This window comes from Trichosurus vulpecula, chromosome 5 (assembly GCF_011100635.1).
Source record: "Trichosurus vulpecula isolate mTriVul1 chromosome 5, mTriVul1.pri, whole genome shotgun sequence".
Taxonomy (NCBI): Eukaryota; Metazoa; Chordata; class Mammalia; order Diprotodontia; family Phalangeridae; genus Trichosurus; species Trichosurus vulpecula.
Window position 1 is genome coordinate 150,669,412 of NC_050577.1, and position 20,788 is coordinate 150,690,199.

Sequence of the window (20,788 nt, forward strand, 5' to 3'; positions counted from 1 at the left end):
ACTTTACATTATTTGCATGCTTTTTAACATTATATAGCATTATAGAATCATTCCTATTTAGACAAGTAAAGGAAATGGGGATAGAAAAATAGATTCAGAAGAAAGTCATCCAGGATCCATTTAGGTTGTTGCAGAAGTACTATATGAAGTAGATTGCCTGTGGTCTGAATATCTTCACCTCGCTTATTACTGAAAAGTAAATTGGGACCCAATATAAATATAATTTCACAATCCATGTGACTGATTAAAATATTTGAATAATGAACCAAATTCTCCCAGTGCCCAAATTGGTTTAGGTCAGGTGTAGTTATCTTGGAAGAAAGAAGTAGTATTCAAAATAAAATCAACAATTTAGATAAATGAGCCTTCAGCATCAAAATTATAATCTGTAATTTCATACATCAGGTGGGAAAACATAAAGGAAAAACAAACTAAAAATACACATTGGCTAAAGACAAATATAACTATAAAGGTGGAGGGGGTGGATAGGAAGAAGATCTTGAGATCATGGTAGTTCAATGGTAGTCCAAAGTAGTCGAGACTGAATCATACACATAAGCATATATCAGTATGTATGACATATGACAGAGCAACAGACCTGGACTCAGGAAGGCCTGAATTCAAAACTGGCCTCAGAAGCTAGCTGTGTGACCCAGGGCAAGTCACTTAACTTGCCTCAGTTTCCCCACCTCTAAAATGGGGATAATGATAGTACCTACTTCCCAGGATTGTTGTGAGGATAAAATGAAATAATATTTGTAAAGTATTTAGCACAATTTCTGGCATATGGTACGTGTTATGCACTAGCTCTTACCCAAATACCCAGTTTACTTTAAGGCTGCAGAAAAAAAGAGAAAGGGAAAATTGACAAAACAAGGGAATGGAAAATAGGATTTATAATGAAACATTAAAAATAAATTGGGGAGATTGATACAAATATATAAAAACAAAAGTCATTCTCCAATTAATAAATGGTCAAAGAATATGAATAGTGAGTTCTCAAAAGAAGAAATGTCTCAACAATCATGTAAAAATGCTCCAAGTCACTAATAATGGAAGTAAAAATTAAAACAATTCTGAGGTTCCACCTCATACCTACCCGGTTGGCAAGAAAGACCAAAAGAGAAAGTGATAATTGTTGGAGGAACTGTGGAAGGACAGACATGGTAATGTACTCTTGGTTGAGCTATGGCTTGGCCCAATTATTCTAAAAAGCAACTTAGAACCATACTGAAAAAAGTCGCTAAACTGTACATACCCTTTTATCCAGTGATAACACCAATATGCATATACCCCAGAGAGATCAAAGTGGGAAAGGATCCGTATATACAAAAATAGTGATAGCAGCGCTTTGTGGTATCAAACAACTGGAGACAAAGCAAGTGTCCATCGATTAGGGAATGGCTGGACAAATTAAGGTATATAAATAATGGATTGTTATTTTGCCATAAGAAATGACAGAAGAGATGTGTTCAGAGAAACTTGAAAAAACTTGTGTAAACTGATACAGAGTGAAATGATCAAAACCAGGAAAACAATGCATACAATGACTACAGCACTATAAAAGAAAACAACTTTGAAAGACTTCAGATCTCTTATTAATGTAGTAAGCAATCCAGAAGGGAGGGAAAACAACTTTGAAAGACTTCAGATCTCTTATTAATGTAGTAAGCAATCCAGAAAGGAGGGAAGAAGGAATGAATGAATAAAAAATAAGGAAGGAAGGAAGATGGTTCTCAACTCTTGGCAGAGAAATGATGGATTCTAGGTACACTATGAAAAATTTTCGTAGACAACCAATGTATAAATCTTTTTATACTTATTTGTTACAAGAGAGAAATGTTATTATTTGAAGGGAGAATCAAGGGAGGGTAGTGATAACGATACAAAAAAAGAAATGAAACATTTTAAAAATATGCAGAAGAAAGTCCAGGCAGTGCAGTGTTGGTGCTACCATGTCAAATTTAACATACTTTTAAAGATACCATTTATTGGTAAGAGAGATTCATTCTTTTATATACAATCCTCTATTCAGTTCTTTACATATGGAAAAGTTCATGTTTGTTGTCTGTCAAGCTCCTAATAAAAGAAAATTTGGAGGAAAATAAGAAGTGTATATAGCTAGTTATTTAGATAAGTATAAAGAATGAAACAAGAAAAGTTTCTTGTACAGAGAAAATTCATGTTATGTGAAATGTGTTATTAAAATATTTGTACTTTCCACCATAATTATTATGACTCTGAAAAAGCCCAAAATGATTTAATTATCATTAGAAACAATAATAATAAATTGGGTCATTTAGTCTAAAAGAAATGAGCTGTTGGGTGAGGTCTTCAAGATGTGAAGAGTACTAATAAAGAAGATGCTAACCAATGGTTTTTCACGTCATCAAAGAGGTAGACAATTGGGAGAGGTGTGAAATAAAGTTACTGAAAAGCTCCCTGAACAAACAAAAAACCTGTGAAACACTGGAACAGGTTGCCAAGAGGGGTAGTGGAATTACCTCCTCTTGAATGCTTTAGGAAGATGAAGCAGAAATATCTATGTTTGCACACACACAATCATCTAAATTACCTCTCTTTTTTCCCTTCCCAGTGACATTCAAGCTACGCTTGTCTACTACTAACAATGAATAACTTCCAGGATACTATGGATCACACACAAGAAAATGAAATTCTCGTAGCAACCCAAACGTATTCAGTGGAGCGGCCCATCTATAGCTATCCAGCCCTACATGGGAAGCTGCACAAGAAGGACAAAGTTTCTGACCCTATTGGAGATAAGATAAAACGGGCTTTAAGGTAGTATGTTTGTACATTGGGTATAGGAAAAAAGTGTCAAGGTATTTTGTGTAGTCTGTAATAAGCCTTTGTGAGATATAAGACCAGTAGTCTAGAGAAGTTCTGTTTGTTGAAATAAAGACAAATGAATGGTGGACACTTATAATTCAGAAAGCCATTTGTACCATTCCTGTTAGTGTTGGATGTATGGGCATGTAAATAATGGCATATAGAAACATAAGAACATGGATTGTGATCTTGAAGAGATTTTGGAGGTGATCTAGTCCAACCCCATCATTGTACAGTTGAGGACACTGAAGTTGAGAAGAGTTACAAGTGACTCCTTTTAGCAGATGTCATCTTGAATAAAGATAATGGCATTTGAGGCCCTTAGCCCCCTCCTGCCTTTCCAGTCTTCTTACACCTTACTTCCCACCATGTATTCTTCAATCCAGTGACATTCGCCTCCTTGTTGCATCACAAATTAGATACTCTCTCTCTTGGCTCTGAGTATTTTCTCTAGCTGTCTCTCATTCCGGGAATGCTCTCCTTCCTCATCTCTGCCTATAGGCTTCTCTGGCTGTCCCAACTTCTACAGGAAGTCTCTCCCAAACCATCTTAATTCTAGTGCCTTCTTTCTCAATTTTTTCCTACCTATCCCCTATATAGCTTGTTGCTACATATTCATTTTCTTGTCCCTCCATCAAATTGTGAGCACATTGAGGGCAAGGACTATCTTTTGCCTCTTTTGTATTCTCAAAGCTTACCAGAGTACCTAGGACATAGTAGGCTCTTAGTAAATGTTTACTGAATGTCTGAGTGACAAGTGATATGATTTCATTGGTATAGGGAATTTCCAGTTGAGGAAATTTTCTCTACCAGTTTAGGTCAGCATCTTTTCTTGCAAATTATACTCTTAGAAAGTTGCCTAGAGCACTGAAAGATTAAGTCCCACAGCCATTATATGTCAAAGGCAGAGCTTAATAATCATCTTGAATATGACTGTTTATCAAATGCTTACTACATCTTGCCTATGTGTATGAGTTTGTGAACACCTGGCTCTGTACTTTCCAACTGTCAAAGTAACTACCCACATCTGCTCCCTTTCTCCCTAGAATTTCCCTGCTAAGCATGTTTTCCCATCCTTTCCCTAACTTTTTCACCCTTTGGTAGCATCCTTAGGTTTTATCAAAGAACCCCAGAATAAAAGGACCTCTCATTTTGGGAAGCACTTTGCCTAGGCAGTAACAAGCCTAGAGATACTAACATCCTTTTTATCAAATTTTGTCCTGAAAAGACTATTTACAATATACTACAAAATGTGATTGTATCACCTCCTAGTTTGATTGATAATCAACGTTTACATCTCGATTACAGATATATATTTGCTATTAGAAAGTAGGAATGAGTTGATCAGGTAAGATTCAGATTCCCTGGAGTGTTTCTATTAGCTCTAAGACTTTCCTTAACAGTACCTGTTGGTACATTATTGCAAAAATAAACCCACACAATACCGAGGAAAATAAACAAGCAAAAAGAAATGGTTCATTGCCAACATAATAATAAATTCCAGTCTTTTACTGACACCTTATTAGTCAAAATCCCAGTTTCTCAAGGCCCAAATTGGTTCCAATGGGATAACTACTAACTAATCTTCATGCTAAAAAGACCTGTTGTTGGGAAGTAAAAGACAGGACTCAGAAAAGTTAGCTGTCATTCTATTTTCTTGCTGTTTTAGTGGTCCTGCATCTCCAGGGCCCATCAGATCCCTCATTACCTCAAAAATTAGTACTGGAGACTTGTTTCTGTTAGTGTAGGTGTGGGTGTGGGTGGCAAGAAATATAATTTTAATTGTTTTTCTTTTACATAGGAACATTTCATTAATAGCAGTAAATAAAGAATTCTAAAGGAGGTATTCTGTTCTAATACTTTCTAACTTCTTTAAAGAAATGGAAAAGGATGTATAAGAAGATTATGTAGATTTTGTATTTGTAATAAATATAGTCAATCCTATTAGTGACAGTATTTAGCATCCTTTTAAACTTTCATAAAATAGACAAACACCACCAAAATAAGAAGAGAAATAGGAACACATATGATTTATACTTTTCATGTTTCTGTTCAATTAAATTCACAAATTCAAGTGAAGTGATAGGCAGCAGGTTATATTAAAAGTAGCACTGTACTAGGAGATGGGAGACTTGGGTTCTGGGAGTGATGTTTCAAAAAGTTTTGATGAAATAAATATGATGATGGGAATGATATAAAATATTATTTGTACAATGAATATGAATTATAATGGAACATAGAGAAAAAAGAGAAAAATAGTGAACTAAAAGCTTGCAGTTTTTAGACATTTCTGACCCTTCATAATCACAGTAATTATAGGGTCAGATACAAGGTATTCAAAACATGAAAGAGAAACAGCTAAAAATATACATTGGCTAGTTACAAATATAGCAACAAAAAAAAAAGTTGGAAATGCTCAGACTCATTAACTGTATGATTTTGGATAAGCCATTTTACCTCGGTGCTTCTTAGTTATCTCGTTTGTAATATGGAGATAATAAATATTCTCCTGTCCTAGATCAGATGATCTCTTGAGTTCCTTTACAACTCAGAGATCTAGGATTCTAGGTTAGTGGTTTTTTCCAGAGTACCCTTTATTCAATTACTAGATACAGTTAACCACTAGAGGGCACACTGTACAAAACACAATTCACAGAACAATCAAAATGTCATGCCTTTTCTATGTAACAATAATATTGACACATCAACAAAATGGTACATGGATTTTAAGTCTTATGGTGGTGGTGACAGATGTACACTGGTCCTTACACATTCTTTTGCTTGATTCCTTTTAGGACCAATTGCAATCTTGACTTAAACAGAGCAACCTACTTGAGAAATTCACCTAGGATGCATTCTACTTAGGACAATAGATTAGGTTTCCTGCTCTTACACCTTAGCCAACCTCTCTTAGTCTTGTGTCCTCATCTCATGTCACCAAACTGTCTTTGACATCCTTTTCTACCTTTCCTCCTGAGTGGAAAAATATGCATCCTGTCTGTCTTCAGCTTAGCTCACTCAAGTCTTGAGTTTAGTTTACCAGGTTTCTCTTGTGGTATTTCTCATTGGCTTCTGAATAAAACCTCTACTTTTTTTTCAGTCAGCTACAAATCATTGATCATAGCACTAACTCAGCTTCCCTCATAAAGAAAATGGTTCTAAAACACAAATCTTTCAGTTCTCTAAGTTGTTAAGGATGGGAATGTTATCCAGAGCACAAATTTTGTGACTACTTTATTATAATAGAATAATTACAGGGCAGGAAAGTCTGTTGCTATGAATTTTACTAAGTTATATATCACTAATTTGTCTTTTGTCTCCCTGTCTTTTCCAGCTGTACTCCTAAGAAAATAAGGAATATTATCTATATGTTCTTGCCCATATGTAAATGGTTGCCAGCTTATAAACCAAGGGAATATGTATTTGGGGACTTTGTCTCAGGTATAAGTACAGGGGTGTTACATCTTCCTCAAGGTTAGTAAAACACAATCCATGTTTATTCTACTATCTCAAATAACTGCCTGATTTTAAAATACGTGACTTCCTTATTTTTGTATGTTCTGTTAGAACTTGTACTCATATATAAACCATATTTTATATCAAACTCATAACTTTTTTAACTACCCCTAAAAATTTTTTTGAAAATCACTCTGAAAAAAGAACAACGAAGATGGAACATGGCATAGTAGAGGAGGCAACCTCAGAATCAGAAATGAATGAATGAAAAGGCACTTACCAAATACTTAATATGCACAAAATACTGGACTTTGTGTTGGGAATACAAATAAAAAAGGAAGGTGGCCTCCACTTTCAGTTAATTCAGAGTCTAATAAGGGGAGACAACACATATGGGATAGTTCAACTGCAAATCAGATAGAAAGGCCCATATGGTCCTTAGGGTTCCATGCCATGGCAGATGGTAATATAGCTTATTTTGTGTTGTTTCCATTGATAAAACCATATCCATTTCTGATGGTTAACAATTTGATGATGCAAATGACCTTGGCAGTGAGAACTTTGTTTTCTGAGTTTTCAGTAGCATGCTTTCTGAGAAAATAAGGGCTTTAACACCTGCCGAGGAAGTTGGCAGAACGTGTTGCCTATTACCTCAGCATATACCTTATGCATAGACAGATAAGTATATATGTATATATACACATGCATGTTGTATGTATGCATATATACAGATGTATATATATGCACTCACACATATGTGTATAAGTGCATGCATGCATACATTGACTTTGTGACCCTGGTCAAGTCACAAAAGCTTCTCTTTATAAGATCATAACTTGAAAATAGTCACATATCTACATTGTTAGAAGGAGCTTCCTCACTGAAGACTCTATACATCTATGAAGTCATGGGAGGTTAAAAAAACAATCTTATTTAAAAGAAAATACATATTTTAACTACAACTATATAAAGACTGTTAACTACAGCTGTATAAAGATAATACTAATTACAGCTATGTAAAGAGAATACTAACAGTAACAAAATTTATGTCAAATACATAGGATGGCCCTGACAAAGTTAATATACATCTTTTATTCCTTTTAACAGCTGGCAAGAAATAGAAGTGTATGGTTATATGCAGTCATTTACAATCACTTTTGGATTTTGTTTTGTGTTTTCTTTCTTTTGTTCTTGTTCATATATTTGAATACATGTAACTGCTGATATATGTGAAGATAAGATATTTTATTTTTAAAAAAAACTAATCCTCACAAAGTCCCAAGATAGTAGGAAATGGGGAAATGGTATAAGGTAATATTGATTCCATAGCTATAAAACTTGACAAGTTGGACCCAGGTCTTATCCAGAGCTACACCAAGTCATTCAGTCAACAGATACCTGTTCCTATACACAGGGATGTACCTTTTAGAGGTCTTTGAGGCATTTTTTCCAACTCTCTGATGCAAAATCAGATATACTATGAAGAAAATGTTGTTCTAGTTTGAAGTATTTAACAAGCAAATAAAAAATGTAGCTGAATTACCAGTGAATAGAAAAATGTTTTCAAGATTTCAAGAATGAAACTAAATTATCATCCATTTAATAAAATAATCTCAGTAGTTCAGTGACAATAAGATCAGGAGAAGGAATTGTAAAGAAGGAGGTCTGTACACTTTTGGAATGTGAAAAGGAAAGAGTGAAATTCGAGAGGACTTGAGGATTGCAGTTGCAAGAATAACAGAAAAATCTAACAAGAAGGGAAAAGAAGTTAGTAAGACTAGAGATGAAAAGTAGGGTGTGTCTATCAAGATACTAATAGGGTAAGAGGATACTAATGGAGGTGAGAATGGAGAGAATTCCAGAGTTGAAACACCTCACCAGACTATTTCTACAAAAGAATTAGACCCAAGAGCTACAGGAAAGAATGACAAAAGACTGAGGCTCTAGAAAGTGTGGAGAGCAGTATAATTATTTGATGACCTACATAGTATGTGCAACGGTTGCCTTTCTGCTTTAGCCAAGTAATTCTTTCTAAGAAGAGAAGGTGGGTGGACTTGAGGAATGATTCTCCATTCTCTAAATTATCAAGAAAAATGAGGTGTTCCTTCAAAAAGTAGAATAAAAGTCTCAATGTAATAGAAGGAAAAGGAGGAGGATGAGGAAGAGGAGGAGGAAACAGCAGCTACTATGACGGCTAAGGGAGATTGTTATGCAGTACAAAGAACACTGAACCTGGAGTCAGAGAACCTGACTTCTAATTCTGACTGCTACTTAACACCTGTGTGATAAGTTGCTTAACCTCTCTAGGTTTCAGTTTCCTCATCTATAGAATGAGAGGTTTTACTAGATAAGTTCTAAGGAATTTCTAGCTCTACTATAGGGTCCTAAATACTTTGGAGCTAAGTAATGAGATTCTCTCTAAAGAAGAGTGACCTGGACCATTCAAGAGGAAGTAGCTGTCTTCCAGGGAATGATGATGTAGATCTATCTGTAAGTGCTATCAGCTAACAGGTCACCCTCTCAGAGGAAGAAGAGATTAATAGTGGTAGTTGCTGACTCCATATTGAGAGCTACTGAGGCGTCTATCTGTCAAGCTGACAATAAGAGGATCCTGTTGTCTTCTGGAAACACATACCTAAGATTTGACAGCAAACAATCAGTGAAGCCAAATGATTCCACATAGTGGTCATGTCCAAAAATATATGTCTCTTTCTGTACCTTGTGCCTATCACCTTTCTGTCAGAAGGTGGGTAACATGCTTCATCATAAGTTCTCTATAGTCTCTCATAGTTGGCCATTTCATTGATCAGAGTTCCTAAGTCTTTACATATGTCTTCCTTGTCCCTAAATACATCGTTCTCCAGGTTTTTCTCATTTCGCTGTGCATCAGTTCATGAGTACCAGGATTCTCTGAAGTCATATCACTATTTCTTCTAGTGCAATACTATATGATTATATTCATATACATTGTACCACAATTTGTTTAACCATTCCCCAGCTGACTCTGGATGGTTCCAGAGGAGGAAGTGAGGCTTGCGACTTTGCACAGCTTTCCCTCACTTAAATCCAGTTCACTTGCACGTCATGCAATCGCCTCCATGATGTCATGGTCCCCTTCCCTCCCCTCCTTTCCTTTATCCTTCCCTTCCTGAAATGTTCTAGATTTCTTTCTTAAGGAACACACCTTAAACTCAAATCACTCTGGCTGTCACTGATTGGCCAATATGTTGCCCACAGGGATCTTTATGAACAAATTAATGGCTTCCCTTTCTCTTTGAATTTTACACCACTGTTGCATGATCCTAAATGTTATTCTTCAGTACTTGAACTCTTTCTTTCTGGCTGCTTGCTTTATTTTTTCTTTTGACCTGAAAGTTCTGGCTTTTGGCAAGAAAATTTTTGAGAATTTTCATTGTGAGCTTTTTTTCTGGAGATTACTGGTGAATTCTTTCTATTTCGATTCTGTCATCTAGTCCTAATAAATCTTGACAGAATTAATTATAATTATATATTTCTAAAAATGTGGTATATGGGCTTTGTTTTTGGTAATGGTTTTCAGGTAGTCCAATAATTCTTAAGCTACCTCTCCATGATCTATTTTCCAGATCAAGTATTTTTTTATAGTTCATATCTTATGTTTTCTCTTATTTTTTCAAACTTTTTATTTTTTCCTAATATTTTTTGTTGCCTCATGAAGTCATTGAGGTCTGTTGGGTTCATTCTCATTTCTATGGATTCCAGTACTTGAATAATACTTTCCATATCCTATTCTGAGCTCTTATTCACCTTCCCCCAGAGCGCACTCTTTAGTTGCCTTTCTTCATTTCTTCTAGATATTCTAGGTATATAATCCCTGACACTAAGCCATTGTTTTCTTCAAGTCTCTACCTATAGTTGTTGTGAAGTTACTTTCTTCTGAGTTTCTCTTTTGGCCAACTCTTGACCTATAATATTTCTACATAGCATTTGATACCTTCTGTTTACTCATATCTCCAATGTCAGTTCCTAATTTGTCATTTTTGTCAAGCTCAGACTTGACGCCCTCCTACACTCTGGAATGGTCAGATAGTTAGATCCTATTAAATTCTGCCTCCACTTTCCAAATTGTTGCTGCTGACTCCCCCTTGCCCTCCTGTATCTGGCCTCAGGGTTCTGGCATTGTCCCCATCAGCTTTGTGATTAATCATCTCTACTCAGCATACTACTCATGGACTACTGCTTCTTCTCCATCCCTGGTAGTGTTTTCTCAATCAGGGTACCCCCTGAGGTTTCTCTGGTCATGGCATTGCTATGGTCTACTGCTCCCCCTGGGGCTTTCCTAAAGGTCAGGGTGTTTTGCTACTGGGATCCTTTGTCATGACACTACTGTGGTCTGCTGACCCCTGCAGGGGTTTTTCTACTTGGGACACTATAGCTTCCAGCCTGTCTACTCCTAGCTTCTTTGGCAACACTCTTCTTTAGTGTCCATGGCTTCTGGTTATTTTTTCTGTTCAGTTTCTTATGGACAAAGAAACTTATTGAAGTTCTCTTTGGAATTTTTGGTTACTATTCAATCTGTTTTTAGATCATTGCTGCAGAAAAGTAGGAGAATTGGGCTGCTCCACCCCTTTCATATGGCTATCTTCACCAGAAGCCTTGAGAAATTTCAAAAGATTCAAAAAAGGATAAGTAGAATTTCATGGCATAAAATTCTGCAGAAGAAGTCAGCTCTTTAGAGAAGCAGGAAGCTCTCAAGAATAAAATGCTGAATACAAGGAGAGATAATTCCAAAGAATAAAAGACCTGTCTAAGGAGAGCAATGTGACTGCACCTAGATTTTTAAAAGACATCTAGAGAAGATGAAAGCAAAGTAAAGTAACATAGGATAAATGCAATGTGTGGGATAGTTCTGGAAATATATTGTCAGTGGTGTTAGAACCCAGAATAAGCAGCAGTTGGTGAGACATGCTAAAAACAAGAAAAGAGATGGGTTTTTTTAAAGTTATATTGGGGGAAAAGAGGAGAGTCAGAGATGGTCATACAATGATATGCAACAAAGAGAAAGTATAATTGCTTAACTCTTTCTTAGCTATGTTCTTTGCCAATGAGAATTCTTTGCAACTTCGAACATCAGAACAAAAATTACTGAGAGTAAGTTGAAACCCAAGATAAATGGAAAAATAGGGAAAATACATCTTACCTTCCTTGGTGAGTTCAAGGCACCACCCCCCAGATAAACTACATCTCAGAGTAACAAAAGTGATGGCAGGTGATTGCTGAACCATGAGGAGAGCAGCAGATTGCCAAAGCACTAGAGGAGGGCACATGTCCCAATTTTCAAAAAAAAGAAAAGTATGAGTGGGATGGAGGCAGCAAACTAGATTAGTGAGCTCCACTTTGATTCCTGGAAAAGTTCTAGAACATATTACTAAAGTTTTGCATGGTGAATCCCTAAAAAAAAGTATGGAGTGATAACAAAAAGCCAGGTTACTTAATCAAGAATAGGCCAATCATGTCAAACTAGCCTCACCTCTTTTGATCTGGCTGATCTTAAGAATGCTGTAGATAGTTTGCCTAAATTTTACAAAGCATTGAACAAAGTCTCTCATGTTATTCTTATAGACAAGATGGAAGACTATGAGTTAGGAAATAGACAAGTGAGGTGGAATTAGAACTGATTAAATAGGTTCAATATCAGCTCAGTGTTAATCGGAAAGAAGTCTCTATCCTGACAGGCTAAAATATGGGATTGAACTCAAAATGAAATTTAATAGGGACAAATTTAAAGTCTTGGGTTTTATTTATGCTTGGGTTAAAAAAATAAAATGCAAAAGATAGGGGTAGGCTTTGCCACACACACACACAATCTGAAAATTTTAATGAACTACAAGATCAATGTGAAATGGGAGCCAAAAAAAACCCTAGTGCAATCTTAGGTTGTGTTTTGAATTGTCTAGGAGTTGATAGTACTGCTCTCTTCTACTCTGGTCAAACCACATATGGTGTATGATATTCATTTCAGACTGGCATATTTTACCAGGGATATTGATGACCTGGAGGGTATCCAGAGGAGGGGAACCAACATATTAAACGACCTCGAGATCTTTCTCTATGAGGATCATTTGAATTAATTAGCAATATTTAGTCAGGAGGAATAGCAGATAAAAGTTATAAAGAGAGAGATTTGGGCCTGATATAAGGAAAATCTTTCTAATAATTGGAGCTGTGGCAAAGTATTATGGGGTGCCTCTGGAAGTAAGGGGCTTCGCCTCACTTAGCAATTGGCAAACGCTCTATGACCATTTGCATCATATAGGGGATGTCATACAGGGGATTCTTCCCCTTATATGTTGATTTCTTAAGTGCTAATTCTGAGAGCATGTGTGTGAATTCCAACATTAATACAAACATAGGAACAAAGCATTTCTGTATGTGGAATTTGGCGAGGAGTAAGGTATACCTTTTTTTTTCCTTAGAATTTTTTCTTCTTGAGAACTAAAATCTGTTACTATTTGACAGAGCAGTGGTCTAATTTCTTTAATCATCTTGACAGATCTCTTCAAAGCCTAAATTATAACACTGTATGAGGGGAACTCACTTTACAAAGTAGATATCTTCCTAAAAAGTTGTGTTAATTTTTTTAAATTTTTTTAATTTAAAAAAATTGTAAGTAGAATAAATTAAAATAGACTAGGGGACCTCATTGTTCAAAAGAATATTATAATGAGTTCTTTTGAAAAAAATCACCCTTTGTTTGTTTTTATGTTTTAATTGCTCATATAGAGATTTTTTTTTAAACAGGACACTCATGAACTGTTTAGATTTTTAAGACTTAGATTTTCTCTTACTTAATGGCTACAATTATTTCATTAGGGATAAAGAACCTTTAAATGTGAGTGCATTCACTATATTTTATGACTGTTTTTTTCTGTTCTTTTTTGTATCCCCTAGGTTTAGCTTTTGCAATGTTGGCAGCTGTACCTCCAGTATTTGGCCTGTATTCTTCATTTTATCCTGTTATCCTGTATTGCTTTTTTGGCACTTCCAGGCATGTCTCCATAGGTAAAAGTTAACATTTGATCATCAAGAAATTTTATTTTCTATTTTATATAATATTATAATATATATTTTCTATCATATAATATGATACGTAATATATTTTGTATAATAGTATGATGTAATAAAATTATATATTATATACATATATTTATATGGTATAATAATATGTTTCTGTTTTATAAGTACTATAGTATTTATCTTCAATAAGATTATTGTCAGTTTTTAATTGTATACCTCCATTATTGAATATTCAGCAAGTCATATGGTACTTTTTGTGGAAAATTTCATGTGGTCTCAAAATTCAGTATTCTTACTGTCTTTGAAAAATGCAGAATCAATTTCATCATGTAGGAGGGCTATTTGTTGCAATATGAAAAATAAGATAAAAAATTAATTTTACAATACAAAGTCTTCATACATATAGATTTAAAAATTAAAACCATAGAGATAAACCATAGTACCTAATTACTATGAAGGTGCTAGTTTCATCCACCAGAGAGAGATTAGACAAGAGTCCATGTCCAATGAAACGTTCCTGTGAACGTTAGGATTCTATCACTCTGTATTTCTGTTATAGAGACTGTATGAGTCAGCCAGTCAGTAAGCATTTATTAAACACTACAATGTGCGTGGATATCTATTTGTGTGTATATATACACAATACATATTCCTTCTATAATTGATTTAAGCTTAAGATATTAGCCTAGATAGGCAAAGTTTTCAGAATAATGCCCCCACCTCTTTGCTTCCACCCACCTCTTTCCTTCCTTCCTTTCTCTCTCTCTCTCTCTCTCTCTCTCTCTCTCTCTCTCTCTCTCTCTCTCTCTCTCTCTGTCACACACACACACAGGGCCAATACCGAGAGCTGCTACATGACATAAATAAGATATTTCTTGGCAGCAATAAAACAGTATCTTTTGCCCAAAAGTAGATGAATTAGAATTGAAAACCATTTCCTTGGACTCAAGGACAGTAAATTTGTATTAACCCCTGGATATGTCCTGATTTTAGGGCCCTTTGCTGTGATTAGCCTGATGATTGGCGGAGTGGCTGTCCGATTAGTTCCTGATGACATGTATGTTGGTGGAGGAGGTGCTAATTCAACCAATGGTACAGAGGAAAGAGATGCTATGAGAGTAAAAGTTGCTATGTCTGTAACTTTGCTTTCAGGAATCATTCAGGTAAAATTCCCATTGATGGAGCAACTGGTTTGGATTTTAAATGTTAGCCTGTTGAGTGCTAATTATACTAGATAGAGGCAAAGGCTGTCAGCACATGGATATGTTTATCCATTCATTCAATAAATATTAATCACTTACTATATTTAGAGGCTCTGCCACATCCTGGCTGTGTGATCCTGGGTGAGTTATTTAGTTTCTCAGTGCCTGTAGACAATTCTCTTAGAGAATGTTTTAAAACAGTTACCTTTATGTATCAGTAGGACAGTCCTCACAAGGAGTCCCCCACACCAATGAAATTTCAATTCTACACAAAGAAATGTCCAAGAAACAGAGCTTAGGTTCTAGGGATGCACAAAAAATAATACTAATCTTGCCTCCAAGCAACTTACAATCTAATGGGAAAGGGTGGTTGCACATAAATAACTAATCCTAAGTAATACTTAAAAGGGAGTGAATCATATACTCACACACACAGCCACACACAATGATCTAGCACTAATTGCACAACCAATAACTGACTTAAGTTACTGCTGTGCAGCAGGTAGAATTTCATCACATTGTCTAGGAGAGGCACTAGGATACTGACTGAGTGATTGAGCTCAATGACTGAGTCCTGGACCTGCTCTATGTGATTCAGAACAAAGCATATAATGTCTCTAAGCTTTAATTTCCTTATCTGTAAAATGGCTATATGTCACTTGCTCTACCTCACGGAGTTGTTATCAAGATGAAAAGAGAGAATGTGTACAGAGTGCTTCGTAACCGTAAAATATCTCCATCTTAGCTATATCTCTGTGTATGTCTATGTATGTTTAAGAATGTGAGACGTTGTTGTTACTGTTTTTAAATGTCTGGCCTGTTAAACAATATGCTTCTGTTTGCCATTAAAAATTAGTTTTGCTTGGGTGTACTGCGGTTTGGATTTGTGGCCATATACCTAACCGAGCCCTTGGTCCGTGGCTTCACGACTGCAGCAGCTGTACATGTCTTCACTTCTATGTTAAAATATCTGTTTGGAGTAAAGACAAAGCGGCACAGTGGACCCTTTTCAGTTGTCTATGTAAGTAAGCTACTTCAATTCTTCTCAGCCCTCACATTTCCTCTTTTTTATTTCTAAGAGTTTTCGTAATCAGGAAAAAATTCTACTAAAGCTTTTCCAAGAAAAGCACAGTAAGAAAAAATGGATCTTTAAAATTCCATGAAGGTATGTATATACTCAGAGTATAGAATTCTGTTTAGCTTGATGGTGTATCTTTAGGCTGACTGTCCAAATTCATTGACCAAAATTGTAAGAGTTGTTGATACAAAGTGTTTTCTTTTTATGAACTGTAAGTTAAAATGTGCAGCTGTTCAAAAGTCTTCTCTAAGGAAATGAAAGAGATTCATTGAAGCTGTTCTGCGGCCTTTATTGAAATTGTTACTAGATGTTTATTTTAAACTTGGTTGACAGGATTTTTTAAATATCTGCTACTGTGTACAGCATATGAGACATTGTAGGCAGTGACAAAAGTATGGGCCTTACCCTCAAAAAATTTGCAGAGACATAAAAATGTGTATAATTTGTGTATAATACAGATAATAGATAATAGAAATATGTACATGTGTGTATATATGTATGTGTGTACATGTTTCAAAAACAAATAGTTATATAGTAAATATGTAAATGTATGAATTAATCACAAATTACAATGAGTCGGAAACAAGTAAACCTTTCTATAACCTATCTTGCTTTGGATGAGAAGTTGGATGAGATCAGCAGTGACAAATTTGCTGGCCCACAAAAACTCCTGAGTGTGTCCCAACCAGATTAAAATATAATTGGGAAATGTTTAGTAAAAATCAACAAAAATACAATACAACAAAGGTAATGTTAATTTGTGGTTTTCTACGGCAATATAAAGCCCACTGGGAGCTCCTTCCATTTAAATTTGACTGCCATTGGATTAGATACCTCTAAGGTCCCTTTCAACTCTTAAGATTCTGTTACCTACAGCTCACTGCAAGGATATAGGAGCACTCTGGAAACAAACAAAAAAAAATAAATTATGGTGAATTCATTTTCAGTCCTTAAGCATTACCATAGAGACAAGTAAATACAGATTTCACTGGTTATAAAAAATGAAATTTTCTAAGTGAAATAAGGTACTTAAAGAATCCCAAGGGACCGATTACAAAATAATAGCACACAAGGGTAATGAGCTATGTATTAGCCATAGTTTGACATACTGGCCAGATATTTTCCCAATATCTTGTGTATATTGTTAAAATGATTAAATCAAACCTTTTAATATGCTTAAGTATTCGGTTGTATGTAAAGAAGACATGTGATAAACATAATGCTGAGTCAACTTTTCTTTGTTCTGAATCTGATTTTATCTAACTTTGGAAGCTGTCTTAAATTTTTCAGGCCTCTAGGATAACTTTACCCAAAGCAGTAATTTACTGAACCCTAATTATCTGAAGAAATTATTGTAGTTTCCCAGGACTGTCTAACCAACTATCAGGTGGGAATATCAGATTTTATTTAGAAAGTACAGGAGGATGTTAAATGTAATGTTGCTCAGAAAAATTTTAAGGGCAAAACATGCTTAAATCCTGAGGAATTGGCAGCCCCATTATGAAGACTGTATATAGGACTAATTGCCTTTGTGCTTTTAGGAAAATAATTAATAAGATTTCATCACTGTGTCAGCTCCTAGCATCAATTTATTTACTCCAGCATCTTAAATTCATTACTATCCATAGCCCCAGTATTTTTTTCATTTTTTTTTCTGAATAGAATATAAATTAGATGAATACCTACTTGTGAATTTGCCTTGCCATGTTTGTCTCCCAGGAAACTAGGAGAACCTTGTCCCCTAAGACTTAATTTAAAAGAAAATTTTCATTTGTAAGCATGTGTGTATTATTAATTTATAATCTTTAATGCTCATAGGGGCTTGTTTATTTAGTAGCCTGAGAGATTTCTAAGGCCTAAAAATGCAACATTTAAAAGAATTTAATTTAAGCAATGAATAATTTAACCAGGATATACAGGATATTTTATCTGAAGCTAAATATATTTCGGGCTGGATCTGCATTCTAGAACCTCGAAATAAAAAGAGACTCAGTTATCCAGTTCCTTCATCTATATGATGTTTGATGTTACGTATTTATGGTAGTTCTGACTTCTAGATGTTTGGAATCATGTGCTGATTAAATATTCAGTTTTTATCCAAATATTTTGCCATAGTAGTCAGAGCATTAGACTTTTATTAGAAAAATAAGTGACAGATATCATATTTTGTTTATTCTAGGAGCTCTCATTTTGATTTTATTTGATTGAGTTACTTTTTTATTTTTAAGTAGAGGATGTTATAATAAAACCCCAGTTTATTTCAAAGAGGACTAAACTATAGCCCTAGAACCTATTGAGACCTTCCCCTCTCACTTCAGACATCTGTTAGCTTTTGATACTATGTGATAAAGTCACTTAATCTCTCGGGCCTCAGTATATTCATCTATAAAATGAGGAGGTTGGGATCACTAACCTAAGATTCCTTGCAGCTCAAGTTTTAATCCTCTCTCCTAGGTTGGATTTTTCTTCTCTCTAGATTATCTCTGGGATAGTTCTGGGTTTCAGAAAGAACTCATTGCCACAGTCAGGAGTGCCAGAGATATGAATACCAAGGTACTATAGTAGACATACATAGCAGAGGTAGAGGCATGTAAGTGGCCCTTCTCACCCTACTTATTCTGCTTGCAGGAGTGATGCACTTGACAGGCATCTCAAAACCCAATTCACTCTGGTTTTCACCGAATGGCCAATAATAGCTTCAAACCAACCCTCCGTGGCTCATTGTTTAGGTTTTGACAGCTTAGAAAGAGAAATAGCAACTGTTTACTGTTCCCGACCAGAAACTCAGAAGGTCATCCCTTCTCAGATTGATACCTTTGTGATGGTAAATTGGGCCATCTTTTGTCTCAACTCTTACCTTGCCCTTAGTCTTTGAATGGGCATGGCCTCAGACAAACTGAAATCTGGGAAAGACTTTAATTTAGAAAGGCCAAGGTCACCCCCTGCATCCTGGCCATCACCAGTCATCTTGACCTTTGTCTTGCCACTGGACTTGGATGACTCTTGAGGAGAGAATTGAGAAACTGAGGCTGATGACTTAGGGCAGCTCTGTCCCACTCATATCTAATTCACTCACCAGTCAAGACATCACCTTCATGATGCCATTGGTCTTCTTTGATGAACAACAACAACAACAAGGAATTTCATGAGCAGAAAGTATGACTTCTTTGACTTAATAAGAGAAAAAGAATCTGAGGAATATTCTTCTTAAACCACCGATTCCATCACTTTATTCCCTCGCTCAAAATCTCTTAGTGACTTCTCTTTGCCTACAGGATGAAATCGAAATTCCTTAGCCTTACATTCAAGCTTCCCTATAGTCTGACAATTACTCTCTTTCATGATCATCATGGTAGGCTGAGCCACTCATGTTCCCAACACTCTTTAGGAAACATTCGTGCCTTTAACACCTGTGTACATACACATTCTGCTTACCTAGAATGCTTTCCATTCATCCTTCAAGGTCCTGCTCAAGTCACACATTATCATGAAGCTTTCATTGGACCACTCCATCCCATGGAAAGGAGCAGGCTCTCCTTCTTCTGACCTCCTACATCGTTAGTGTGAGCCACTCATTTGGCAATTAGCTTTACTGACTTTGTATTGTTAGCAGTCTATTCACACAAATTTCTTCTCTTGCTAACCAGATTAGAAACTCCATGAAGAGTTGTATCCCTCATAGACCTTTTTGAAGTTACATAAATAGGAGGATCTTACTAAATTTTTAGTGCTTAGATGGCCCTGAGTAAAGCTGTAGAAACTGTTGTTCTATGAAACTACAGTTTCTTTAAATTACTGGTTATGTATTTCTTCCTTACATTAAAAAAATTCTTCATCACAGAGCTGTCACATTATGACTTTAGTTTTACAGATAACAGCTCCTAATAGCATTTATTCACCTCTCAGAAGGATATAAACTAAAAGTTGGGTATGCTGCTGTCAAGTCTTGAAATAAAGCCATGAGTTGAGGAATGAAGTGTCATTGAGATAACAGGGTAGCAAACCTGCCACCCTGGAGGATATTCTAGAAGTGCAGAGCACAACATTTCCCAACTGCAAAACCTATGCAAAAACTTCTTATACCTCTGGGAGGAGAGGGGGAGGAGTTAGTATGAGGTAGTGTGTGAAGTGAATATTTCTTTCATATCTAATAACTAAACCAAGGAGTTTTCCCCTTTTCTACTTTCTCATCCAGAAACCAACCAGTATGGGAAATCCCTCTTAGAGATTTACCCAGGCCAAAATTGAATCAGACAGTAAAAGAAATTCTGTTTGGGCTAATGAGTGTATTCCTGCTCATTGTGTTTTCTCTGACAGGTCTGGGGAAAGGTTGAATCTCTCTATTATCAGGACAGATGATATGGAAGTTGGTGTGTCTTTGAACAAGATTTGAGAGACCTAAATCGAGTATCCCAAGACCTTCATTTTTATATAGCCCATACCTGTCATTGCATTAACCAAACTGAGTTGAACTCAGGAAGGACATATAAACTGTAACCCCACCGCCATTAGGGGTCTTTGGTCTGAGATAGCCAAATGGCCATCCTTTTATTAATAACATGCTGGCCTTATTAATAAAATGATTAAATTGCACAGAAACTATTTCTCTCAAAGTCACAGCAGCAAGGCCTTGTCATGAGATCCCAGTGGCCCCTGGCAATCCAGGCAAGGAAAACCACTTCATTAATGGCATGAATCCCAACAGAAGGGAGCAAAGACACTAAAAACTGAGATCCAGCTTAAGCTAGGTTCCTTTACAAGGTAAACTCTCTGGGTGGGTGGACTTAGGGTATGGTTCAGCTCAGCCTAACCAAATATATTAAGAGTAGAAATGTAAAGATATTCCTGAAATTCTGACACTAAATAGGATCATTCAGGGAATGGCAAGTAACATTTGGTATTGACAATTTTCTGTCACTGCCATTAGGTTGCTGGGTGGTACCTGAATAATGTGGTATGTAAGGCTGATATTGGACAGCTAAGTGGCACAGTGGATAGAGTGCCTGGGCATGGAGTCAGAAAGATTTATCTTCCTGAGTTCAAATCCAGCCTCAGACACTTACTAGCTGTTGTAACCCTGAGCAAGTCACTTAACCCTGTTTGCCTCAGTTTCCTCATCTATAAAATGAGCTAGAAAAGAAAATGG

General features: G+C 35.9%; 1 protein-coding gene across 1 annotated transcript in view; it reads left to right on the top strand.

Moving 5' to 3' along the window:
• Positions 1-20,788, top strand: part of SLC26A5 (solute carrier family 26 member 5) — a 69,777-nt gene that overhangs the window by 17,529 nt on the left and 31,460 nt on the right. The window contains exons 3-7 of the mRNA XM_036759982.1: positions 2,597-2,802; positions 6,185-6,324; positions 13,237-13,347; positions 14,356-14,525; positions 15,421-15,585. Coding sequence (XP_036615877.1) covers positions 2,630-2,802; positions 6,185-6,324; positions 13,237-13,347; positions 14,356-14,525; positions 15,421-15,585 — 759 coding nt within the window. The 5' untranslated portion in view covers positions 2,597-2,629. The remainder of the gene's footprint in view (positions 1-2,596; positions 2,803-6,184; positions 6,325-13,236; positions 13,348-14,355; positions 14,526-15,420; positions 15,586-20,788) is intronic.